General features: G+C 49.1%; 1 protein-coding gene across 1 annotated transcript in view; it reads left to right on the plus strand.

Moving 5' to 3' along the window:
- FAM178B (family with sequence similarity 178 member B) overlaps positions 1-21,854 on the plus strand; it is a 108,646-nt gene that overhangs the window by 65,037 nt on the left and 21,755 nt on the right. Inside the window, exons 10-12 of the mRNA XM_040993348.1 lie at positions 2,727-2,814; positions 3,105-3,281; positions 3,429-3,526. Coding sequence (XP_040849282.1) covers positions 2,727-2,814; positions 3,105-3,281; positions 3,429-3,526 — 363 coding nt within the window. The remainder of the gene's footprint in view (positions 1-2,726; positions 2,815-3,104; positions 3,282-3,428; positions 3,527-21,854) is intronic.

Genomic DNA, 21,854 nt, shown 5'->3' on the forward strand with positions numbered 1-21,854 from the left:
TGCAGGCCCAAGGAGAGGACCCTCTTTAGTGCTCACATGGCTGGGTGCTCAGCCCCTGGGTGCCTGCAGAGGGCTCTTGGTCATGTGGTAGCTGTGTTCCTTATCAGAACGTGGGAGCACTTTATGGTTAAGGACCTTATCCTTTTGTTCAGCTCTTGAAGAAAACAAATACAGAAACCTAGGTACAGGTCAGTGATGTCCTCCTCCTAAAAAGAGTGACTGTAATGAGTAACCCCCACCTCCCACTGAGCTTCTGGATGCTGACTGAAGATTGGGAATCTTGACCCAAGAAGTTGGAATGGGGGCAGGGCAGGGGACTCAGTCTGAATCCAAGAGGGGAGCAGGGATTTACAGGCTGCAAATTCCTGTGCTCCAGAACATCACTCTGGGAGTGAGTAGTGGAATCTCAGGGATTATCTGATGCCATATCTCAGAATAGTAGTCCCAGACACCAACAGCTCCATTGCATGGTTGCTCAAATGGGCAAGGAATAGCCGATCCCCATTATGTGGCCTATTTATCTGCTATCCCTGAGGAGAAACAGGTCAGGGAGTTTCAGCATCTCACTTTGGGCAGCCACTATCACTCTGCCCAGGAAAGTTGGCTCTCCTGGCAGATACACTTCCCCTCCCCAACCTAGAGGAGAAGCATCACCAGCTCACACTTTCTGCATTCCTCCTCTGTTTGGCAGCACTGAACTGTCTGGAAGCCCATCTCTCTTGAGCAGATGCACAAAGTCAATTCTGTGGTAGCTCCACCCTTGGGGAAATCCAAAAATATGCCCACCCAGGCTGGCCTAGCCAGTGCATGCTCACAGGCTGGTACGAACCAGGCCTCCCCCAGATGTGCAGGGGCCAGCCTCACCCGTTCTCTGGCCTAATAAATGACAGAAAAATCTGGAAGAAGGGCTGAGCCAGCCCCAGCCTCCTCGTCTTCCTTTGTCTTGCTACCATGTTTGGTTTGTTAGCACCAGCTTCCTGGGCACCCAGCAGACAACTCTCTGCTTCCCCTTGGAAAAACTGCACAAGTGCCAGGAAGTGCTCTTCAGAAGAGCAGAACCCTTTCCCTGGAGCAGCAGGAATTATTCCTCCAGTGACCATGGCCTAGTGGCTGCACCCGAGCCAGATATTGTCAACAATGTGGTGGCCATCATCAGTGTTTTCATTTCTTGAGGGTCACTGTTAGCAAGAGTTCTCGTTCATAAAAGTAGAGAAACAGATGAGACAGTGAAGGAGAGCCTTGCCATGAACCCACTCAACTTAATTAAAGTCAGCAGTGTGCATTTGTCCAGAGAGAAGAACCATTCAGTGAGGTTAATAGAGCTCAGCCTTCTGTCCAGTAAGTATGTGCCAGAAACTCATAGCCAGAGAGGTATGACTACCTTCCACTCATTCTGTCTGCTCACCATGTGCATCTCACCGCCCTAGTGTAACTGAGATCCTTCAAGAGATTTTCGTACATATTCCTAGGCTCTTACCTCACCTGGTGCCTCACCAGGCTTAATCCATCACTTGGGAAATTTGGCTTGCTGGGCTTTTCCACACATTACCTGCAGTTTGCACACCCCTGGAGGGCATTTCAAGGATTGTTCAGCTGCTGATTTTTGCCTTATTGACTGGCTTTAGAACTCACCCCACATACACAGTGACATCACCATCATCCACACAGAATACTTTAGAGGGTTGGAGATGTGATTCTCTACTTTCCAAATCCTACAAGACTGAAGCTGGGGACCTCACCTATATGGCAGCATGTGGGAGCCATTCTCCGACCTCCCCATTAATTCTTACGTACTGGGGCCACACCCTTACATAACCCTCTCCCATAGGGTGGTCTGTGTGACCAGTAGAAATCAGCAAAAGTGATGAGCCGTCACACCTAAGATGAGGCCATGACAGGCTGATGCTGTGCTTTAGTCTCTCTCCCTGCCTGGTCTTAGTTCTCTAGCTTGAGGAAGCCAGTTGCCATCCATATCTAAGAGCCGTTTGGAGAAGCCCATGTGCTGAGGAACCCAGTGCCCACATGATTGAATTCAGAGGTAGGTCTCCCAGCCCAGCCAAACCCAAGGTGATCATGATCCTGTCCAGTGTTTCCAGGAAAATTTCCAGGAAACTCTGATCTAGAACAGCCTGGCTAAGCTGCCTCTAGAATTTTTGTTTTATTTTGTGTTTTAAGATTTATTTATTTGAAAGGCAGAATGACAGAGAGGCAAGGGGCAAGAGGAGAGAAAGCTCTTTCATCTGCTGAATCACTTTCCAAATAACTGCATCAACTAGGATCACACAAGAAATCTATCCCAGTCTCCCATGTGGGTGACAGAGGCCTAAGAGCTTGGGCCACCTTCTGCAGGTTCCCCAGGCACATTAACAGGACATTGGATTAGAAGCAGAGTGGCCAGGACTTGAGCTAGCACTCTGATACAGAATGCTAATGTTGCAGATGATGGCTAAACCCACTTGCCACAAAACAGGCTCCTGCCTCTGGATGCTTGAGCCTGATAGCTTTAGGAGACAATAGCATTGTTTTTAAGCCATTGCATTTTGGGGTATTTTGCTAGTCCTAAGCAGATGACCAACACGCAGGAGGGGTCCTCATCTGAACAGACACCGTGAGTTCCTATCCTGAGCAAGCGAAGGCTTCCCTCTCTACATTCATTCTCCTCCCTTGCCCACTTCCTCTTACTTGTTCACCATTCCTTTTGTTTCTTGCTCTTGTCTTAACCTTAGGGTTCCTGAAAGTGAGGCCAACTTGAGCTGGCAGGTGGACCCCCCTCAGGAGGCAACCTGGGACATAAGCCTGAGCTATATCCATAAGGTAAGTAGGGACTTGGTTGTCCTCAGAGCATTCTGGGTGCACAGTGCAGACATACTCAGCAGTTGGATCCAGGCAGGCTCAGTGCCGTCACAGGCCTAGTACTTGCTGCTGAACTCACCACACAGTGCCCGCCATGTTCAGACTGCAAGGAGCCTCAAACCCTGGCCTTACTGCTCATGCTCTTGGCTCGCACCCAGCAGTCAAAGGGGTTTACAGAGCCAAACCCCCACACACTGCCTTCCCTCTCTCTACAGGGTCACAGACAACTCACTTCTGCTTCTTCTCCCCAGTTCGTCACACTGTGTGCCCTTGCTAAGCCAGGAGCCTACACAGATGGGAGCCTCCTAGGCCTGATCGAGCTCCTGTGCCGTGCTGGCTTGGACATGAGGCTCTGCCTGCAGCCGAAGACTGACCTCCAGCAGCTCCTGCTCCTGCTCCTGGAGAACATCCAAGACTGGCCAGGGAAGGTATGACACAGCCCTTCCCCTAAGATACAAAGTGCCCCCAGAGCACCTGGAGTGTCCACAGCCTCCTCCGGGACCAGCTACCCTCCGTCCCCTGGGCAGGCTATGGGGCAGGTGGATGTGTGCAGCAGCACTCTCTGTTCTGTGTAGCTGCAGCAGCTGTGCTCCTCCCTGAGCTGGGTGTCCGACCACCACCACAACCTGCTGGCACTAGTACAGCTCTTCCTGGACGTGACCTCTCGGAGCAGGTGGGTGTTTCCTTGAGCCGTCTCTCTCTAACTCTCAGGCCCAGCCCCCGAAAAAACCTCCCACTCACTGGATTTCCAAACCCCAGGAGGAAGAACTAAAAATATAACTCACTAATGAGTTCTTTTACAAATTAAAAAAACGCCTAATTTTCCTAACATGTTCTTATTAGCCAAACAATTGCCTTGTGCAATTAACTTCTGCCTGCAGTGTCCCACCCTCCATTCTTTGGCTTCCCCCATTCCTCTAGCTTTGACTGTGGCTTTCTTCTCAAAGCTCAGCTGGTCCACCTCCTACTGCCCCCCACCACGTCCTCAGTTTATTATTTTCTACACAACATTAAGCCAAAAATTGTCTTGCTATTTCTTCCTCTGGTGGCAGCTGCTTCCCTGCTCTAAGTCACCACCACCAAAGCAGGTCCCTTGTCAGGGGTCACTGCCCTATCACACTAGACCTAGAGTAGTGCCTGGCATGCTATTGGCACTTTGTAAATGCTTTTCAAATGATGGGCAAGGCAAACACAAACTCAACCCAACCAGAGAAAAGGCCCATTGACCAGAAACTGGCCCCATCTTCTTTCTCCTACCAGCGTGTGTGTGTGTGTGTGTGTGTGTGTGTGTGTGAGAGAGAGAGAGAGAGAGAGAGAGAGTAATTCCTGAGAGCAGACCAGTCCACATCACCTCTGCTCTCTGGGCCCATCCCTTTGTAGTTCCTCTCACCTAGAAAGATCCCTGTCTCACTCAGACCTTCAGCTGTTCCCCTGTGTTGGGCCCATGCCAAAGGCGTGGCTCCTGGCAGCAAGCTTAGAGTAATCCCACTTGACACCCCAGGGCCCAGCTCTGGAAATGCTCAGCAACAGAGCGATTCAAGTACAGTCATGCTGAGCTCTCCTGCAGTGTTAAAGGAGGGTGCCCGTCCCTTTTGCTGAGAATTTGGTTGAAACAGAGGTAACCTCTCCACAGTCCCCAAAGAAAGTTTTTCCTCTGGATTCAAAGAATGTGGCTTTTGGAAGTTCCGTCCAAGGCCTATAGATACATCACAGGCCTCCAACTCCTTTTAGCCCAGATGCCTGGGCTGCTTCCTGTGGCACCTGCAGAGGCTGACTCTATCCCAGCTCCCTGCCCTCCCCAAACAGCTCACCCGTTCCATTGCCCAAGCCAGAACCTGCAGTCTTCTATGCCCGCCTCTTTTCACCTTTCATCCTCAATCCTGTCCATTCAGCCTTTTAGCTTTAAATCTTTTTTGTCTTCTTTTTAAAATTTTTATTTTAATTATTTATTCTTTAATTATATAAATTTTATTTTTTATAATTTTTACATATTTGATTTGGGTGCAAAGGCTCAAGGGCTAGAAGAAAGTGAGTGAGACCATTGTTTTGACATGTTCTTTTCATTCCTGTATCTGGGGTGAGGGGAGAGATAAGGGGAGAAGCCACACCCAGCCTCTCAACCATCCCAAGGTCCCTGATGTGGGGCATGCTCCCAGGGTCCTGCTCAAGTGGTTTTGATTGTTCAACAGTTCTGTATTGCTGCCCATCTTGCCACTCCAATCACAATGAAATCTCTTCAGACTCTACTGGCTGACATAGTCCACCTTAGAGTCTGTTTGCCCATGTATTTGTTAGTTATTTAAAAGTTAAAGTTCTGGTTCTTATGATATTATTATGCACAGCTAATTTCACAGCCTGGTTCTTTACTGTAAGCCAAAAACACCAGATGCAATGAGGTATCTTAGGAGATTTATTCCAGCAGGGCAGAAATGGGATGGAGGTGGTGGGAGATCAGCAGGGAAAAAAGGAAGATGGAGGCACTTGGGGTCCCTTATGTTCAGGTAAACCCGCAAGGTATGGGGAGAGCAAGCAGGATTGGGAGGGTTTGAGGGCAGGCCCCAGGGAATTGGTGTCTGCAGGTAAATGCCTAGGGATGATTGATGAGTGGGCAGGGTTGGGAGATAGGGGGTGGGATTCTCAGGTGAAATGCTAGGTTACATACCTGACATTCATGTAGTGTCTTTTGATGTATATCCACCTTGGACATTAATGCAGTGGGTTTTTTTTCAGAATTTATTTATTTTTATTTTTATTAGAAAGTCAAATATTCAGAGAGGAAGATCTTCCATCCATTGATTCACTCCCCAAGTGGCCACAACAGCCAGAGCTGAGCCAATCTGAAGCCAGGAGTCAGGAGCTTCTTCCAGGTCTCCCATGTGGGTGCAGGGTCCCAAGCCTTTGGGCTGTCATCCACTGCTTTCCTAGATCACAAGCAGGGAGCTGAATGGGAAGTGGCACTGCCAGGATTAGAACTGGTGCCCATATGAGATCCCAGTGCGTGCAAGGCAAGGACTTTAGCCACTAAGATATGGTGCCGGGCCCAGTGCAGTGTTTCTATAGGATAAACTCCTTGAAGTTGAATTGTAATCCTAAAGTATGTACATTTAGGGTCTGGCACAGTGGCCTAGCAGCCAAAGTCCTTGCCTTGAACATGCCAGGATCCCGTATGGGTGCCAGTTCTAATCCCAGCAGCCCCACTTCCCATCCAGCTCCCTGCTTGTGGCCTGGAAAAACAGTCAAGGATGGCCCAAAGCCTTGGGACCCTGCACCCACATGGGAGACCCAAAAGAGCGCCTGGCTCCTGGTTTTGGATAGGTGCAGCTCCAGCCGTTACGGTCACTTGGGGAGTGAATCATCGGACAGAGATCTTCCTCTCTGTCTCTCCTCCTCCTTTATATATCTGACTTTGCAATAAAAATAAATAAATCTTTAGATAAAACTATGTACATTTAAACTTCAGCCTCTAAAAAATTAACTAGGCCACTTAATACTACGCAGTAGTTGTAAAATTTCCTATTTCTCTATACTCTAATTATAATTAGTTCAGCATATTCTTTTGGGTTTTCTGTTTGTTTGTTTGTTTAAGATTAGTCAACCTGCTGGGTGGGACAAGTCATCCTGATTTTCATTCTTTTATTTGCCAGTGAAGCTGAGCATCTTTCTGTTTCTGGGTTTTGTGTTTTGTGTTTCTTTGCTGTAAATTATCCGTTGCTATTCCTTATCCATTTTTTATATAAGTAGTTTCTCATTTGCTGTTATTTATTTACATGTTGCTTTAATATATAAGTATATGCTACAAACAGGTGTCTCCTAGATTATAAATTGTTCTTTTCAAGTCTTTGTATCTTTCAGTGAGCTGAATTAAAATTTTTTCCTTTATTTTCATTGTGCTTGAAGGTAAAGATATAAAAAGAGAGTTATAAAGACAGAGAGAAATCTTCCATGTGCTGGTTTATTCTCTAAATGTCTACAGCCACTAGAGCTGAAGCCTAGAGCTGAAACCAGGATCCTGGACCTTAATCCCTGTCTCCCACCTGGGCAACAGGCACTCTAGCACTGGAATCACCGCCTGCTCTTTAAGAGTGTACATTAGTAAGATACTGGACAGGAAACGTAGGAACTGGGACCCAAACCAGATGCATAGCAACACAGACCCAACCCCAAACACCTAGTGCTGGCCTCAGGTGTCCCCAAAGCCATCTTAGCCACTGTATCTAGTTTCTGCCCCTGAAGTGGATATTTCCAAAACCATTTTCTGCAAACTTGAAAGCTTAGATTTGGGACAAAGATGCATGAGAGTACAGAGGGTTGACTGAGATTTCTGTCTAATTGAATCTGTCTTGAATAGAAAGGAAATTCTTCTCGACTCTAAAACCTCAAAAATAGTGTGCTCTTTTCTTTCGGTACTCACACACCATATACCTATTACATCTTGGCCTTATCTGTAGTGCATTTTTTTCTAGGTATGAAACAAGGATCTGACTCCATTCTTTCCAATCCCAAAGAGCCATTGGACCCAACACCAGTTTTTCGTGTCTTAATTCATCCTGGGGCAGGCATTGTGGTTTGGCAGGTTAAGCCACTGCTTGCAACATCTACCTCCCCTGAGTGCTGGTTTCAGTCCAGGATCCTCTGCTTCTGATCCATTTTCCTGCTGATACGGGTACTTAGGTCCCTGAAACCCTGTGGAAAACCAGGATGGAGTTCCAGGCTTCTAACTTCAGCCTGGCTCAGTCTTGGCTGTTGCTGGCATTTGGGGATTGAACCAGCCTATGGAAGATTTATTCTTTTTAATCCACTGTTTTTATCCATTAAGTCTTTTTATCAGATGAATAAATCTTACTTGAAAGGCAGATTTACAGAAAGAGAAGGAAAAGACAGAAAGGTCTTTCATCTGTTGGTTTACTCCGCGAATGGCCAGAGTTGAACAGGTCCAAAGCCAGGAGGAGCTCCTGTCTTGCATGTGGGTGCCAGGAACCAAGGACTTGGGCCATCTTCTGCTGCTTTGCCAGGCACGTTAGCGCAAGGAGCTGGATCAGAAGTAGAGCAGCTGATACTCGAATTGGCAGCCATATTGGATGCCTGCCCTGTTGGTAGATGCTTAAGCTACTATACCACAGTGCCAGCCCCAATAAATAAATCTTCAAAAATAACCAGAAAAAACATCATTCCCCTAACAGATTTTAAGCTACCTTCTGGATATCTTAAATTTATGACTTCATTCATTCATCTGCAAACCACAATAAACTTCAATTTGTGGGGTGTCCGTATCTCCGGGGCCCATGGTGAGTGCCCCTTGAACACAGAATAGAGCATCCTCCCTCTGGCTCCCAGCCAGACCTGTGCTTACACCAAGAGCAGCATTCAAGAAGGAGGACTCCTTATCAGAATGAGTGCTGAATATTTTGAATTTTTTTTCTGTTTCTTATAAATAGAGAAAGGCATTCAGATAGCATAAAATTCAAAATTTACTGGGGAGTACATATTGAAAATGTGCCCCTGTCCAGTCTCCTGAAGCCCATTCCTGTCCCTGGATTGTGTGAACATATACACGCTCTCCCTATGAGTTCTCACTCCAAGGTATGCCTTGGTAGACTTTTCAGATTGGGTTGTAAAGAGCTGCTAATTCTTTGTTTTTTAGCAGCTTTGCTGTATTCAGTGTAGGTCTTTAGTTGGTGCTGTACCCCCACACTCCCTACGGTGTTGATTTGGAAGAGCTTCTGGCTATGTTGTTCTGCTCTCGCTGGTGGCCACCCCACTGGGCTCATTGCCCAGACTGACCTCCAGGAAGCAGGGAGGGCAGATTGTTGTTGCAAGGGGCTGTCACACTCTTAGTCTCCTCAACTGGTGAAGCACAAATCAAGAACGCCCACCAAGGCTTGTGCATACCCTCCCTCCCCAGTGCATGAGAATGATCAAGGCTGCATGGGATGCTCTGCAGATTTAAGGTACAGCAGAGCTTCACAATGTAAAAAGAAGGCAAGTACAGGAGCGAACTAACTGACACAAGTCAATCAGAAGAGGAGCTTCCTGGAGGGAAGTCTGCCTTGGGACCATGGCCATGTTGGAGTAGCTCTGACAAGCCGCTGGGAAGGGCAGCCTGCAACTCCAGCTTCTGTCCAGGGTCTCTGGTATATGCACCGAGCAAATGCCTGCAGCCATGTGCAAGAGCGCCACAGGGGGAAGAGGGAGGCTGTCCAAGCTTCACTGAAGGCTGATGCTCCCTGACTACGGGGACCAGCCTCCTCCACCATCTGCTCCTGTTTATTAAACATCCTGTACGGCTGTCTCTTCACGGCCTTCAAAGGCAAGGGGAAGAGGAAACCAGCTCAAGAAGACTGCCCAGACTGCCCAATCACAGAACTGGACAGAGTCATCCTAAATGCGTCCTAAAGACTGGCTATGACCATGACACTAAGATTTTTGGGGATTTTCGCTTTTTTTCCCCTGCCTGGCAGCCTGGCTTAGATTCAAAAGAACAGTGATGCCCAGCGTTGGCAGAGTGTGAGAAAACAGGCATACGCTCCCCTGCTGACGCTGTGCATGTCTGTGCCATCTCTCTCGAGGGCAATTTGGCAAAACTCAGTAAATGATTTTAAAATGCACAAATGCTTCCACAAACCATTTAACTGGAAGGAACCAGATAGTGAGCAAAGGTTTATTGTTGCGGAAGTATGGCACCATGATGTTTATTATAGAAAAAAAAGGGGGGGTCTCAATGCCTCAACATAAATTAAGTTCTGCTTGGACAACAGGATTTTTTTTATTGGAAAGTTAGATATACAAAGAGGAGAGACAGAGAGAAAGATAGTCCAATGTTTCACTCCCCAAGTGACTGCAACGGCCAGAGCTAAGCCAATCCAAAGCCAGGAGCTCATCCGGGTTTCCCATGTAGGTGCAGGGTCCCAAGACTTTGGGCCATCATCGACTGTTTTCCCAGAGAAATACAGCCCAAGCACTTGTGCCCCTACACACACGTAGGAGACCCGATAGGAGTTCCTGGCTCCTGGCTATAACTTGGTCCAATACTGGGTGTTGCAGCTATTTGGGAGTCGACTCATTGATAGGATTGCCTCTATGCCTCTGATCTTCGATTAAATAGGATAAATGTTTTTTTTTTTTTTTTAAGTGATAGGAGTGGGCATTGTGGTATATCAGGTTAATCTTCCTCTTGGACACCCTCATCCCACATTAGAGTGTCTGTTGAAATTTCAACCCAGTTTCCTGCTAATGCATTTGGGAGGCAGCAGATGAAGGCCCAAGTGCTTAGGTTCCTGTCACCCACGTGGGAGACCAAGGTGGAGTTTCTGGTTCCTGGATTTGGCGTGTCCTAACTTTGGCTGTTGTGCGCATTTTGGGAGTGAGTGAGTAAACTGACAATAATTCTTTGTCTCTTTCCCTCTCCATGTCACTCAACCTCTTTTTTTTTTTTTTAAGAATTCCAGAGAAAGAGGAAGAGAGAGAGAGGGAAACAAAAAAATCTTCCATCCAACTGGTTCATTCCCCTAGAAGGCCCCCGTAGCCAAACTTGGCTGGCGCAAAGCTGAGAGCCAGGAACTTCTTCTGGGTCTCCCACATGTGTGCAGGGGCCCAAGCACTTGAGCCATCTTCTGTTGTTTTCCCAGGCACAATATCAGACAGCTGGATCAGTAGTGGAGCATCAAACTGTGTCCATATGGGCTGTCAGCACCGCAGGTGCAGGCTTAGTATGCTATGGCACATTACTGGCCTCGTTTTACCTTTTAAATAAATAAATAATTTTTAATGATGGAATAAAGGACAAGTTGAAAAAAATAATGCTAAATTAAAAACTGTAAAACCATGTGTCAAGAGTCTTATTTTAAAACTATACATAGGTCCTGATACAGTAGCCTAGTGGCTAAGTCCTTACCTTGCAACTACCAGGATCCCATGTGGACAGTAGTTCATGTCCTGATTGCTCCACTTCCCATCCAGCTCCCTACTTGTGGCCTTGGAAAGCAGTCAAGGATGGCCTAAAGCCTTGGGACCCTGCACCCACGTGGGAGACCTGGAAGAGGCTGCTGGTTCCTGGCTTTGGATCGGCTCAGCTCCAGCCATTGTGACCACTTGGGGAGTGAGCCGTTGGATGGAGGATCTTCCTCTCTTTCTCTCCTAGGTGTAAGGATAAGTGTCAGTGACACAGTCTTCTTTCAGTGGGCTCACTTCTCCTTCCTAAACACAGCATTGGCCCTCTAGCTTCTGTTGTTTCCCACTGCAACCCATCGCAGCCACTTAGCCAGAGTCACTTATGTTTTAAAGTTGTATTACAAGCAAGTCTCAAAACACGCAGAGTAGTGGAGAGAGTAAAATGAACTCATGATCCCACCTGAGCTCATAGGCCTCAACTGTGACCATGGGGATTCCTTTACCGTCACCCAACCCCTGCCCCGGCTCCCTGGGAAACTAATCCCAGACAGATGCCATTTTGTTTCAGAAGGTTGCTCAGCAAGGTAAGTCACTTGTGGGTATTGTGGTTATTCTTTAAACATAACCACGACCTCATCATCACATCTAAATCGTTTCACAATAGGGCCCGTCACAAGTATTTGAGTCACTTCCCTGTTCTGGAGTTTTCCAAGGCTTCGAGTCATTTTAGAAGGAGATTCAAAGAGTTTTTAGTAAGACCTATATGGCTCCTGGTGACGTGGACCTGTCTACTCCTCCTCCTATAGGTATATCTGGAACATGCTGGGCATTTGTGTCTTAATGTCCCTCTTTCCTATGTTGGCAGAAGATACCCACCTGCTCCTCATAGTGGGCTCTGCCCAGAAGTCATCATCTCAGAGAAGCCCCAAGTGCTTGCACTTTCCACATTCACCTCCACCTTGGGGCACTCCAGAACCTCACCTCTGTGTGTGTGCGTTTTAATATTTTTCATTACTTATTTAGTGTAGTTATTTGAGAAGCAGAAAGGGAAAAATATCCCATCTACTGGTTCCTTCCCCCATACCTGCAACAGCCAGGGCTGAGTCAAGCCAGAGAGCTAGGAGTCCGGAACTCAATCCAGATCTCCTACTTGAGGTGTTACCAGCCACCTGCTGCCTCTCAGGGTGCACACTGAGCAGGAAGCTGGTATCAGAAGCAGAGCCCAGCTCAAACCCAGGCACTGTGATATGGGATACAACTGTCCCAAACAGCATCTTAACAAAGATCCCAAGCACCTGGCCTCTTTTCCTTGTGTTTCTTTACCTACTTAAGGATATTTGAAGGTTGTTTGTCCTGTCATACCTGCCCCTCTCCCATAAGAATGTAAGTGGCCTAAGGGGTGAGGTCCTTGTCCACTGCAGGCTAGATCCAAGCACCTGGAAAGACTTTTGCAATATCATAGGTGCATGTGGGGGGAGTGGGGGTAAAGTCAGCATTTGACTCTTATCTCCGCTTGTATAATTGAAACACATTGGGGTACAGAGTGTGGCTTTGGGACCTCCTAAAAGTGGACCCCCCCATGTTGGAGAAAGTTCCTTGCTGCGTGTGCCTCTATGCAGAAGACTAGGACAGATGCCCTTTCTTCTCATTCCTTGGGATTTAGAACCACACTTAACCAGTGGACACTCCTGAGGGGGAAGTAGTCAGGAACAGCAGTTCCTGCCTGGGTGGACTTCACCTGGACCATTGCTGCCATTCAGCATCCGGTTCCATTCTCCACCTTCTTGAGAAGCTTTCCACTGACCTCCTAGCATCTATCTATCTATCTATCTATCTATCTATCTATCTATCTATCTATCTATCTATCTCTATCTATCATCTATCTATCTTTTTCCTTTTTTCTTTTTTTTCCTTTTTCTTTCTTCCATCCCTCCCTCCTTCCCTTCCTTCCTTCTTTTCCATCCATCATTCCTTCCTTCCTCTTCTTTCTGTCTGTCTGTTTGCCTGAAGCGGCCAGCCAAGGAGATTGTGTCCAGCCACCAAGAAAGGGCTGGCTGATTGATAAGGTAGAAGTTCAGCTAGCCCTGGGCAAAAGTAATTGTCATAGCCTCAGGATATTGCATGCCTTGAGTAAGAGTAGCAAGGTGTGTCAGCATGCCAAAGCTTTTCCCGAAACTCCTTGTTTCCTTCCAACGCCAACGCCACACGTCTTTGCAGGATCACAGAACTCCATCCTCTACTCTCCCAGCTCCCCACTGTGTCCAGGATCTGACCAGTTCCTGGACCCTTGTTCCACTGTTAACTCCCTTCCTGCATGATCTTTAGATCCACCCACATTGCAACAACATGGCCATGCAGGAGTCCACCCTTTGTCCCTACCTTAGCTGCTGGCCTTAATGGGAGTTCCCAGTTGGCCTCCTTGGGCCCACAACAGACTGCACACTTCTTCATGATAGCTACCACGATAACCAGAGAAGGGCAGAGTTTAACCCCAAGCAGACCCCAAACAGATGGCGGAATTCTGGCAGGTGGGGCAGGGCACAAGCTGTGAAACCATCGTTGCACCAATAAGTGGTACAAAACCATATCCCCCCATCAATAAGGACCCCCCCACCTTAGGCTTCTTTGTCAAGGAGGGTTTAAAAAGCCCCTTCCCTGTCTCAGCCCACTCCTTCCCGTCTGTCCTTTCTGCTGCATGGAAGCCCGTGACTGTGGATCCCTGAAATAAAGGCCATCTAAATCCTTTCCATATATTCAGCTGAGTTATTCCTTCTTTGGTGGTTTGCAAATCTAACGCTTCATACCTCCTTTGACCATGACCTCTGTGCTCTCAGCTGACCACATCCCTGCCACACCCACCCTGCAAACCTGACACACTCACATTCCTACCTCGCATCTCCACCAGCCCAGTGATTCTGGACCCCAGCAATTTGCCTTTTCTGGAATCTTCTACAGTCAACTCTCCTTATTCCCATAGCCATTCAGCCTTTTTATCCTCAGCTGGCCCTTTCTCCACAGCAAGTAAATGTGCTCCCTTGTCATCCATTTTAAGCCAACAATTCTGCAATTGTGTGTTCAGTCACATCTTCCTTCAGCTGAGGCTGTAGCAACAAGTTTCCTTACCACCACCTGCCCCCTTCTCTTGTTCTCATATCTTGTCTGAGTCCTCCCTGACCTTGAGCACCTTTGGGATTTTTTTTTTTTAAGATTTATTTTTATTGGAAAGGCAGATATACAGAGAGGAGGAGAGACAGAGAGGAAGATCTTCCATCCGATGGTTCACTCCTCAAGCAAGCACAACAGCTGGAGCTGAGCCAATCCGAAGCCAGGATCCCGGAGCTCTTCCGGGTCTACCATGCGGGTGCAGGGTCCCATGCGGGTGCAGGGTCCCAAGGCTTTGGGACGTCCTCAACTGCTGTCCCAGGCCACAGGCAGGGAGCTGGGTGGGAAGCAGGGCTGCCGGGATTAGAACTGGTGCCCATATGGGATCCCGGCGCGTGCAAGATGAGGACTTTAACCACTATGCTATCGCCCGACCTTTGGGATTCTTAAGAGCTCAGAGTGTCCTAGGGAGTTCTCAGCCACAGAAAATAGATATTCCAACATTCCACCCAAAGTCTTATCAACCTGAGATTTCAAAAGGGCTCCAAATCTGAAAGAACAAGAGGCAGGGAGAGGTTGTTTGCATGGAGCCATGGCTAGGGCTGAGAGGAGAGCAGTTCAGGGAAATGGGCCACTATCAGGCTGCAAGAATCAGAAGGGGCATAAACCTCAGAGGATGTGGCTCAGTCAGAGTGGATGGTGAGGGTGGGTTATACCAAGGGGATATACCAAGGATTCTCAGGCTTGGATCACAGAGATATCCTTCATCTGAACTTCAACTTCTCCATCAGCAGTGACTTGCTAAAGCACTTTCCTGATGGACTGTCTTTGTCAGCCTTCACACCACTGTTCTCCTGACTTCTGCCTGTCTCTCTCTGGCCCCGGCCTTGCTATGCCTTGGAATTCTGCCCCAATCCTTCTTTTCTGGTGGCTGGACCCAGGTCCACAAAGTCATCTGTGCTGTGGGGCAGGGGACATAACCCAGACAGCACCACCTGCAACCAAGGCATTTCTCAACTGCCGGGAGGGTTTCCTCTGCTGGAGGTGGTCATCACCTTACCCAAAGATGGCTCCCTACCCTGGGGGGCAGCTTCCATCCTGGATGGCTCTGAAGGACCTGGCCAGCCCCAGAGCTGCTGTGAGACCAGCGGAAGCCATTTGCTGTAGTCACACAGCAGCCTGAGTTTCCCCAAGCCCAAACCTGCTTGCTGGTGGGGCTTAGGCATGCTCTCCCCTCACTCTCCTCTCCTGCCTGAATTTTCTGCATGATGATCTTCATTTCAGGTTCCAGATCCTTGGGAAGCCAGCCTGCAATACTGTCATTCATACTGTGTGTTTGACTCCACACCTGTGCCAAATCAGTATTGTTGCCAGACTGTTCTGCTTGGCACTGGATGGGTGTGGGCAAATGGTTTGGATTATATTGCTGGGAAGCAGGAGTCATCACCTGACGAGCACAGGTGTTCCGTCTTCATGTGTTTCTGAATGGCATCTGCACCTTCCTCAGCAGTAGCCTGAAGCCTAGGGACTTAGTCTGTCCTGTGACACTTCCTTATCTCCCACAAGGTTCTTTGGTCCTCTTCCCCCTGACCATTGCCATCTCAGTTCAAGCTCTTTGTACAGCACCCCTGTGCTGTCTTCCAGCCAGTCTTCTCCAGGACTCTTTCTGGTTCTAATCCAGCCTAGGACATTGGACAGTATGACCCTCCCCCCACCCCAAATGCATGTCTGGTCCTGTCCCTCTTTTTCTTGAAACTTTGGGGCTTCTGTCCTCCAGCTCAACATGATGCATGATGCACCAGGGCCATGTGCCTGCTTTTCAATCCTGCCCTTTCCACTGTTCCTTACAGGCCTGTTGTGTTCCACTACATCCTAGGACTTTGCACCCACTCAGGCTCATGAGGAGCAGCACCTCCACCTCTGGGCTCTCTTCTTAAGAAACTTCTTCCTAGTGACCTCCTATCTGCCCAGACTTGGGCTACAGTGCTCCTCTTTCAAGCACCCTCCTGACACTGGACCCCGACTGCTGAGCCCCAGGCTGCGGGCAGGCAGGATGGGAGCAATGGCTTTGCTCACTGGGTCCCTGGGGGGCCCAGCTGGAGTAGAGTTCAGTGAATGTGCTTGCCCATGGCTGCTTCTGGAGGACAGGATTCACAAGATGAGAAGATGTGACTTTTCTTTGGCAGCAGATTCTAAAACAAGGTGGCTCGTGTTGGCTGGGTGATGGATCCTGGGCTGAAACTTTGAATATAAACTGCAGATGAAGCCATAGAGGGAAAGCAAAGTGGAGACGTGAGCTGAAGGTTGCAAGCTCAGTGCCCACAGGGACTCGCTCACCTGTGATCTCAGGTTTTGAAAAATGTAGAAGAGAGCCCGACACGATGGCTTGATTGGCTAATCCTCTACCTTGCAAGCAGCACCTGGATCCCATATGAGCTCTGATTTATGTCCCAGCTGTTCCACTTCCCTTTCAGCTCCCTGCTTGTGGCCTGGGAAAGCAGCAGAGGATGGCCCACAGCCTTTGCACCCTGTACTCGAGTGGGAGGCTCATGGCTCCTGGCTCCTGGCTTTGGACCGGTTCAGCTCCGGCCATTGCAACCACTTGGAGAGTGAACTGCAGATGGAAGATCTTTCTGTCTCTTCTTCTCTGTAGATCTGCCTTTCCAATAAAAAGAGGGAAAAAAATCTTGAAAGAAAAAGATGTGGAAGATGGAAAGGATGCAAAGCAAGACAAACAGGTGGCATAGACCAGTGGTGGCATTGCTGGGTGATGCCAAGGGGCCCCAAGGTGAGGCCCTTCTGAGTAGTTATTTTTAAAGGAAGGAGCAATTTGGGACTGACAGTTGTTAACACTGATGGAGCAGGAGCAATGTTACGTAGTTCCTGTTTTATTTGTGGGTTTTGTCAAGGAGATTAATTATTCATGTGGAATCAAATATGAGGTACTTCAGTAAGTTCATGGAAAATGTCATTGAAGAATCACCTTATTTTGAAATCTATGAAACAAAGTAGTAGTGGAGATGTTACAAGGCATCTGGCTGGCACTTGGAATACCCTGAGTGTGGCAGGAAAGGCCTTTGGAGTGGAGAAGGTCCTGGGAGATGGGGTGACTCACCCTTCAGCATACTTCCCCAAGGCCTTTTCTTAGAAAAGGAAGCACTGTGCTTGTGAGAGTTGTAAGGATACATGGAAATAGACGAGCCTCATTTCACTTCAGTTCGATTAACCAGGATGGCGCTCTGGAGAAGGCTGTAGAGTGCAGTGTAGGTTGCCACGTTCCCATGGGGACTGTCACCGTGTGCTAAGGGACAACCTGAAGAAATGTGGGCTGAGTGATGGAAGAATTAGGTAGGCTCATCATCAGAGGATGTTGCTGGGCAGCGGATCAGCCCCCTAGGCAGGCCCTGTGGCCACCCAGAGACCTGTCGTCTCCACTAACAGGTTGGCCAGGGAACAACCAGTGTCTTGGATGAGGTCATTAGTGGAACAATGGTCAGATTCACAGCTGACATGAGTACAACTGACAATGAATTGAAGCTTCCCCCTGTCTGCACAGACCATCAGGATGGGCTAAGTCGGAAGGAGAGGCCCAGCTGCACAACGAAGAACAGAATCTAGGAAATGGGGTCTGACAGCAGACGTGTGAAGAAAGACTTTGAGTGCAATCTGTTAACTGCTTCACACATGCCAGGGCTGCCAAGAAAATGAGCATCCGCCACGACTCTGAGCGGCTCACTTGAAGGGGAGCTTGCCAGCCTCCTTCCCCCTCCCCATACGCCTCAGAAAGATTCAAATGATAATGGGGAAAAGATTTCAAAAGATAGGAAAGTGAAGCTGTTGCGCCTGGAGAAGGGGTGGCTGTGGGAAGGCAGCCATTGTCTTTAGGGGCACAGGGATCCTAACATGTGAGGCCACCTCCTTGAAGTTCTGGGCGCAGGATCCGAAAGCTCTATATGGAAGTCACAGAAGGGCAGATTTGGACCAAAATGTGGGGAAAACATCCTTTGAGGATTCTCACAAGTGAACTGGGCCACTTTGCTACATCCTGTGCTTCCGATGAGCTGAGATGAATACTTGCTTGGGGTCTGGCAAAGAGAATTAAATGGATGACAATACAGGCTTTGGACCAGGTGACTTGAAGGCATTTAATAAACCTAAGCTTCCATGATTTTTTTTATTCTTGGGACAAGAGGGAGGGGGTGGTTTTGCAACTGTTCTGTGTGTTTTTAATTATAACAATTCACATGAGGGAAAGGACATAAGAATCAATTGGCCACTCAGCGCACTTTGCAAGGGCAAGTCTGTAACAACCACTGGGCCACAGAAGGGAGTTGTTCTGCCCTGGAAGTCCTCTTGGGCCCCTCCCAGACATTCCCCCCCCCCGCAAAGGGAACCCCTGCTGTGTCTCTATCATACAGGTTCATTTTGCTTTCTTGTGAACATTTCTCTAAATAGGACCATGTGGAGTTTCCTCTTTGGCGTCTCTGCTCACACTCACTTCAGGGGACCCTGCCGCATTCATATGTCAGTTATAAATGGATCCATTGTGTTGCCGGGTGGGGCACCACCAACGGCCTCAGTGGAGGTGCTGTCCATCTCCTCCTTGCTGCCCTTGGAGGAGAGGAGAAGCAAGGGCACTCAGGGAAGTAAATGACCCTCACCAGGCAGGCTTGTGCTCCCAGTCCCCACCAGGGAGGCTTTACCACCCCATGCTCACATAGGAGGAAGGATGAAGTTTACCAGTGAAGGTCTGAGGGGTGTGTGATGTGGCAGTCATCTCTGATGGGGGAGAGATGCCAAGAACAGCCCAGGGATGCAGTCCGGGTGGATGCCAAGGGAGGGTTGTTGGGCAGAGCAGGCCACTGCTGTTACTTCCTGAGCTGCCCTGGAGACATGGAAAAGGCAGCTTACTCCTTTGGCCAAATGCCAGAGGGCCTTTGAGGGCCAGTCAGTCTTGGCAGGACAAAGGTCTCCAAAGGTGAGGGGTCTGCGCTGACCAGTGCCACCGCTTTGACATCCTGGTGGGCCTACATCATCAATGTCTTTGCCTTTCTTGGTGCCTCCTTGAGAGAACTACATGGCCGGAAGCTGGCAAAGCAGAGCGCGTGTGTTCCACTGCCCTGCTCTCTTCTCTGAGTTTGGAAAAGTCATCTTCAAGTCTGCCAGCACCTTCAGCTCCTCTGAATGCTAATCCAGTGTCCTGGTCTTCCCGAGTTCCGTGGGGGAAGGGCGGGGGCGAGGCTAGCTCTGCCTGGCCTGGCCTGAGCACGCAGAGCTGGCGCCTGTTGCCTTATATGACAGTGGCGGAGATGGCTGCAGAGGCTTCTGCATCCTCTTTTACTTGCCTGGGAGTTCTGGGATAGGCCCTGCCGACTGCGGCAAGGCAACCTCTGGGTGGGGGATGACCCCACCACCCACCAGCCTCTGCAACCCCCGTTGGCCCTCCCAGCTTAGTCTGAGTGGTGCTTAGGGGTGAAGTGTCTGTAAAAATGAAGACGCCAGCCTGCTCCCTGTCCTTGTGTCCCAGAGGAGCGAGTGTTTAAAAGACTAGGAGAGCCTTCAGGATGAAAGGCAGTGGGCGGGCGGGACAGCGAGTGGGGGTGTTTGCCCGCCCGCTCTCAGATGTGGGTTTCTTTTCTTCTCTTCACCCCCTCGTTGCTTTTTCTGGAGCCTTTTTTTTTTTTTTTTTTTTTTTTGCCGCCTCTCTCCTTCTGGATTGCAGCCCTCTCCTGACCCACCCGGGGGCCGCCTCTCCCCTTTTGGAACCACCCCCAGCCCTGGCAGCTCCTTCCCTGCCAGGTTGGCGGGTGAAGGCGCTCCTGTGAAAGCAGGCCCAGAGCGTGAGGATTAATTAAGCCCAGATGCAGGGACTTCTGCAAGTTTGCAGCAGAGTGGTGGCTGCAGAGGGGCCATTTGCCTCCCACTGTGTCTAGGCCCAGCTGCTGGTGGGGAACAGCTGGAAAGCAGTTCCTGGCTGACATGGAGGCAAGGGGAGTCCACCAAAGGGAGTGTGTGTGTGTGTGTGTATGTGTGTGTGTGTGTTGTAGGGAGTTGCAAGGGTGTAATTCAGGGGAGGGGGGTAGCTGCGTCCTAAAGCCCCTCTCTAGAGGGGGTGCTGCCTTCAAGGAGGAGGGCGGGGGAGCAGGGATGAGGTGTTCCCACTTGCTGTCCTGTGGCTAAGCCCATACAGTGGAGCCTGGGCTCAGGACTCTTAAGTCAAGGACCTGGAGAAGGTGCAATGTGTATAAGGCACTCGGCAGAAAACAGTGCAGGCAAAAGGGAAACAGCACTAGAGAAGGCCCCTATCACTCTCGTGGATCCTGGATCCAGCACAGAAGAGCTAATGGTCAGCCACTCTCAGGGATATCACATAGAGGATGAATATAGCACTTGAGGCAAACTTGTTTGAAAAATTTTAAAAGGAAGAAAGAAAATTTACCTGAAATTTAATTTTTTTTTAAAAAAAACTTAGTCTTGATTGGAAAGTCAGATATACAGAGAGGAGAAACACAGAGGAAGATCTTCCATCCACTGATTCACTCCCCAAGAGGCAGCAGTGATCAGAGCTGAGCTGATCTGAAGCCAGGAATTAAGGAGTTTCCTACATGGGCACAGGGTCCCAAGACTTTGGGCTGTCCTCTACTGCTTTCCCAGGCCACAAGCAGGGAGCTGGATGGGAAGTAGAGCAGCCAGAATATGAACCAGCACCCACATGGGATCCTGGCACTTGCAAGGCTAGGATTTAGCCACTAGACCATTGTACTCAGCCCCAGAGTTTCTTTTCTGAGTGACAAACAGAGAAACATGCATAACATTCAACATGAAGTTCCAACAGACTCAGGCAGAGGTGGCTAGAGAAGTGAAGCATGTCTTAGGCTGTGCTCCTCTCTGCCCTTGAGTCACCAGTTTCCTGACTACCCATTTTTAGGCTAAATGGAAATCCTATACATACATTCCTTGCACCTGGATTCTTCCCTTCAACTCCATGACTCTCATCTCTTCAAGGTGATTAGGGTTCATTCACAGTTGTCACTCCCTGTTGGACTGAGCTGGACACATGTGCAACCCACTCTGCTTGTCCTCTGTGATGCTGTCCTTGTGAACATGACAGGGGCTCTGTCTTTCATTTCTGCGTGCCTGGGAGGATGGTTGTTTCATGGGATAGGAGGCTGTGTACAGTTTAAGGAAGCAGAGTGACTGCCTGCTCTTTCCCCAGCACTGACTATTGCCTGTCTTTTTCACCTTACCCTTCCTGGTGTGGTAACCCTCTGACTTTCTTGACTGTTTCCTAAGAAAATAAGCAACAGCTCTTAGGGCCCTAATCTACAGTCACTGAATCCAGTCTGCCCAGCCTCACTGGGGCTTCAAGAAAGCCATTCCAACCCCAGTTTGAGGGTTGGAAAGATTCTTGGGGAGCCCCCGGCACCAACCAGGGAGTGACCTACTCTGATGTCCTTCCCAGGATGCATATTCCCTAAGGCCTCCTCTCTACCTGGCTGTTCCCCATGTCTCATCCTGAGGTGGTGCTGGCAGTTCCATGACTGAGGACACCTACGTCTGCTGAGGGCATTTGTCCACTGCAGTGTTGAAGTTATACGCTTTCTGTTGTGCTCTTTACACGTCCTCCAGCTTCCACACCTCTCCTTGGCTTCTCCTGGTGCAGCCTTGCTCAAGAATGAGGGAGTGTGACCACATCTGGGTCCTTGTCAGGGGCTGACGGCTGTTTCCTGTGAGCGCAACCAGCCTGTGGAGATGCCGGGATTGTAACCTTTACCATGGTGACAGACTGTGGTGAGGAGGTGTCCACTCTCATCTGATCCAATTAGGTAGCACAGCATGGTGGCTGCACTTGGAAACCCACTGCAGCTAACTCAAGCCCGGATACTGTATTAGTTCCACCAGGCTCACCCACCAAGTGGTGTGGGGCACCTTCCCAGAGCCCTGGCTCAGTCCCCCTCCAGCTGCCGGCCTCTTTCACCACCCCAGCAGCTGCAGGCTGGCTGGATGAGTGG

Source organism: Ochotona curzoniae, unplaced genomic scaffold (assembly GCF_017591425.1).
Source record: "Ochotona curzoniae isolate NIBS_2020 unplaced genomic scaffold, NIBS_Ocur_1.0 contig_883, whole genome shotgun sequence".
In the NCBI taxonomy this organism is placed as follows: domain Eukaryota; kingdom Metazoa; phylum Chordata; class Mammalia; order Lagomorpha; family Ochotonidae; genus Ochotona; species Ochotona curzoniae.